The sequence below is a fragment of the Nothoprocta perdicaria genome, unplaced genomic scaffold, assembly GCF_003342845.1.
Source record: "Nothoprocta perdicaria isolate Ctin4 unplaced genomic scaffold, notPer1 scaffold_1134, whole genome shotgun sequence".
NCBI lineage: Eukaryota > Metazoa > Chordata > Aves > Tinamiformes > Tinamidae > Nothoprocta > Nothoprocta perdicaria.
The window spans coordinates 1-4,810 of record NW_020454244.1 but is presented as its reverse complement, the minus strand read 5'-3'; the positions used below and the strand labels follow the sequence as shown (position 1 = coordinate 4,810).

General features: G+C 50.3%; 1 protein-coding gene across 1 annotated transcript; it reads right to left on the bottom strand.

The window, feature by feature from the left end:
* Positions 1-919: 919 nt before the first annotated feature.
* LOC112959165 (olfactory receptor 14A16-like) lies at positions 920-1,831 on the bottom strand. Its single transcript, XM_026053123.1, has one exon. The coding sequence runs from the start codon at positions 1,829-1,831 to the stop codon at positions 920-922; it is 912 nt and encodes a 303-aa protein (XP_025908908.1).
* Positions 1,832-4,810: the final 2,979 nt, after the last annotated feature.

Here is a 4,810-nt window from a genome sequence, read left to right as displayed (position 1 = left end):
TAAAAGACTWGTGGTAAAGAGCTATAAGACTAGGGCTAATGGGCTAGGGCTTACGGCTAAAGGGCTAGGACAKGACTGAAGGGTTAAATGGCTAAATGGCTGAGGATGATAGCCTATGATTAARGGGCAAGTGATAAAGGACTAAGGGTACACCTTAGGGCTAAAGGACTAGAAATAAAGAACTAGAACTAAAGTGCTAAGGGGCTTAAGGCTTGCACAGAAGGCTYAGGAGAAAGGGCGAAGGCTACAGGGCTATAGGGTTTGGTGCTAGGACGGTCTAGGTCTAAAGGGCTTAAGACTAAAGGGCTTATGGCTAAAGGGCTAGGGCTTWCGGCTAAACGCCTTAGTGCTGAAGGGCTAAGGGGCTTAGGGCTAAGGCTAAAGGGTTCAGGGTKACAAGGTGTGGACTAAAGAGCTAAAGAGTTAAAGGACTAGGGTAAAGGGTAGAACTGCAGGACTACAGCTAAGGTTTAGGTGTAAAGGGCTAGGGGTAAAGCCCTAGAGGTCCCTTCCAACCTTAATGATTCTGTGTTTCTGTGCAGATGATGAGTTTTTTCATCCTGAGCCCATAGAGAAAGCTGCTCAGCAGGCCCTTCCAGTGTGCAGGTTCTTGGGGATATTACTGACAGCAGCTCAGCCTCCAGGCAGTGCCCTGGGTAGAATCTTTATTACTACATAGAAGACAGTGGCGGAGCCAGTCCTGATCCACCATTTGACACAAATTAATGGACCAGGTGAGAGAGAGCAGTCTCAGAAAGAGTACCATGATTCCAAGTACTCGTGTAGCAACATGGCAAGCATTATTATTACTAATAAAACACACAATAAAAATAACATGAAGAACCAGTGCTCAATCCAGCTGGGATATAGAGAGCGTAATGTGGAGGGAAATGACAATTTTAGCAGTACTAAAAATTGTTCATGAAATCAATTTTCTGAGGGCAACCTTGATCTCCTTGTTCCGCATGCTGTAGATGACAGGGTTCAGTGCTGGAGGCACTATTGAATACAGGACAGCAACCACCATATCCAGAGCTGGGGAGGAGATGGAGGGCGGCTTCAGGTATGTAAAAAATGCAGTGCTGATAAAGAGGGAGACCACRACCAGGTGCGGGAGGCACATGGAAAAGGCTTTGTGSYGRCCCTGCKCAGAGGGCATCCTCAGCACARCTCTGAAGATCTGCAYGTASGACACCACAATGAAAATAAAACACCCAAACATTAAATAGGCAGTAATCACAAGAAGCCCAGCTTCCTTGGGGTAGGCATCTGAGCAGGAGAGCTTGAGGATCTGGGGGATCTCACAGAAGAATTGATCCACCTCATTGCCTTGGCACAGTGGAATGGAAAATGTGTTCCGAGTGTGCAGGAGAGCAAGGAGAAAGCCACTGGCCCAGGCAGCTGCTGCCATTTGGAYACAAGCTCTGCTGCCCAGGAGGCTCCCATAATGCAGGGGTTTGCAGATGGCCACAAGGCGGTCRTAGGCCATCACTGTGAGGAGAGAAAACTCTCCTCCTAAGAAGAAGACCAACAGGAAGACCTGGGCAGCACATCCCAAAAAGGAAATGGCCCTGKTGTCCCAGAGGGAGCTGGCCATGGATTTGGGGACAGTGATGGAGATGGAGCCMAGGTCGAGGACAGAGAGGTTGAGGAGGAAGAAGTACATGGGGGTGTGGAGGCGGTGGTCGCAGGCTATGGCTGTGATGATGAGGCCGTTGCCCACGAGGGCAGCCAGGTAGATGCCCAGGAAGAGGGAGAAGTGCAAGAGCTGCAGCTCCCGCCTGTCTGCGAATGCCAGGAGCAGGAACTTCGGGGAGCTGCTGTTGGACATTTTGCTCCCTCATATCATTGGAGACTGTCCAAAGAAGAGAAGACATCAACACATTAGGAGAGACTTTTTAAGGAGAAAGAAGAAAACAAAACAGCAACAAGAGAAAAAAAAGCTTTCTGAGATCATTCATTTTTCATGTCCCCCCCCCCTCAAATTAATGTTTTCCTTTCCAAGAGGGTCTTAGTGCAGTTCCTTTGCTAGGGCTTTACACTGACTGAGTGTGCTGAGAGGAGCAGGGAYGTCAGCCCCTGGGTTCTAGACAACCTGTCCTGCTGTAGAGGACTCTGAACTGGGGAACGGAGGGGATGAGCTCAGACATTCACCATTTCTGTCAGGTGAAATCCACTCAAGATGCAGATGGGCTTTTCAGCATCTTCCTTCCTAATTATAAAGAAGGACATTGAGGACAGAGATTTATGGAATTATTCAATATTTCTGTTTGATATGAGACATACTTGTCACCCCTGGGGAGTGTTCCTCAAATTAAACTTCTTTGGCATTTGTATTCTGAGTCTGGAGAGGAGAGCATCCACCGTCACTATGTGCCAAAYGGGGACATCTCATTTGTCTATTAATCTCTTTCCCGCCTGTTCTGTGTTTTGAGTCTCCTTGAGCTAGAGGATGGTCATCTTCATATGCTGCCCTAAAAGGAGACCAGGCCTTGCTGAAAGCAGAGCAGTTTCAAAGTGCCCATCTGCACATTTCTTACCCTGTCTCCAAACACCTAAGGGAGATCTCCATGCTTGTGGCCAGAGACATGCAGGGCTCATTTTGGTTGCTCATGAACAGCCTCCCTCCACCACCTCCACACTCTCAGTATCTCTGCAGCTTCCTCACAGCTCTCTCGGATACCACAGATAGTCCATGAGAGAGCAGAGCCTTTCTGGAGGGGCAGCCTGGCAGGACAGCACAGGGAAGCAACTGAAGGCTCTTCAGCTCTGAAGATGGGCATTAAAGCAGCCCTGGGGACTGCTCTTTATGGAGCTGCACAGGACAGAAGGGGGCTTAGGAAACCTCACTCTCATCAGAGCCCTCTGTTCCACGGCTTGCAGCCTCAGTGTCTGAACTGCAGCTGAAAACACCCAATCCCAGCAAGACGAGAGCAAGAACAGGAGCAGCTTGGACAGGAGGGGAAGCCAGGAGCAGGACCCTGACACTGCTGGCAAGGCAGGCAAGGAGAGGTACACAGAGGTGTTCTGGAAGGCCTTCATCTTATGCAGCTGGGCATGTGACCTTGGAGAGGGTGATATTACAGAGCAGTGACTCTCAGCCCCTTGGTGGGGCAATAAGAACTGGACCTGTAGCAGGAGAGATGCCCCAGGATATTGATGCAAGTCTGGCTGCAGAGGAGGTGGCTCCTCCCCTGCTCTTCCTTCTCTTTCCCTGCCCATCTCTGCTGCCTGCAGCTCTCCTTCCATGTCACTCTCTTTGTGCTCAGCTCTCCCCTACAGAAGCCTGCYGGGACTGGGCACTGTCCAGACAGAGCTCTGTGACCACARGTCCTAAGGAGAAGGCCACATAAACTCCTTACAGGCTACGAAGGTATTGTTGATGCTGCCTGCAGGCTAAGGTGGGGATGAAATGCCCTGATGAGGTTTCTTACATAAATATTAATCTCTGAATTTGTTCTCAAAACAGAAAAGACTTTCCTTCATTCTTCCTTCCAAATGTAGGAAATTGAAAGTACCTCCTTCAGCAGAGAGACTGAAGGAAATCTCCTTCCCTTTCCAGCAGTTCTTCTCTTCCTCTTCCTCCTGAAAGGACCCCTCAAACCTGCCCTTTGCAAGAGCCTGCTAGACCCTGAATAATCCAGGAGAGAGAGCATTAAAAACCTAGTGCATAAGAACATGGTCTGAGTGCAGAAGTCCCTTCCAGGAAGCTCAGCAGTGTTGCCCTGCAGCCAGCAACTTACCATGTGAACAGCTGTGAAGATCTTGCCATGCAGTGAGTTCTGCTCTGCTCCCCTCACCCCAAACCACCACTCACCCCTCGCTGTGTTCTCTCCTCTGCTGTGYGCAGCAGCAGGCAGTGCCYGCAGCCCTGCTGCTCTTGGCACAGCAGCTGCTCCTGCACACAGTGTCTCTGGGCAGGGCTCACAGGTTGCCATGAGCTGCCTCCGTCCCAGGAGCCTGGCCCCGCTCAGGAGCAGAGGCCCAGCTGAGTTTATGAATTGCCCTGTCCCCTGTGCTTCCTCCTCCTGGGAAAAGTGCGCCTCAATAAACTGAAATAATCACCTGCTGTCATTTCCCAATGAGTGGTGAGACATGGATTCCAACTTGGCAATTTATTGCCTCAAAGGCTGACTCTCTAAGAAAGTTGGAAATGTCCCATTCTGGAAGCATCATTTCCCATCCCTTAACTAGAGAGGAGACCGAGGAGTGGAGAAATGGGGAGTTCATTGACACAAGGCTTACTTACTCATTCATAAATATCGATGTGTGCAGTACCTGCCTAGCAGTGAGTCCCATCCCTCCTGTAAACTTCACAAACAGCTTGGTGGTGGGACTGCCCTTGCCAAAACCAAAGGGAGGAGAGCACAGAGATCTGCACACCAGCTCCTTGTCAAAGCTCCACTACARTCACTGGAGATGTAGGGTGAGAGTAAGGAGCTCCCACTCAAACATCTGGGGACAATGGAAGGGACTGAGGAGGTCCAAGACATGTGTCAGTGCCTGCTTGCTCTGATGGAGCTCCTGGGAGACCTGCATCATCTTAGAGCATGAACTGGGAACCAGGTAGGGAAATGCCTTAGCCATCTGAAATGACCTGTAGGTGCCAACTACCCTGAGACCCCTGCTCCTGATGCAATTCAGTGCAGAGTCTTGATCTGAGGACATAAAAAAGYGCTGGAGAGGCCTTCTCAGATGCCTGGGGCGTCCAGCACAACCACATTTCTCTAGCAGATACAGCAGGGGACCTAAAGAACAACCATGTCCCCTAGCAGTGACTGCTGCACAGGGGCCCCAGGGCACCCTGCAT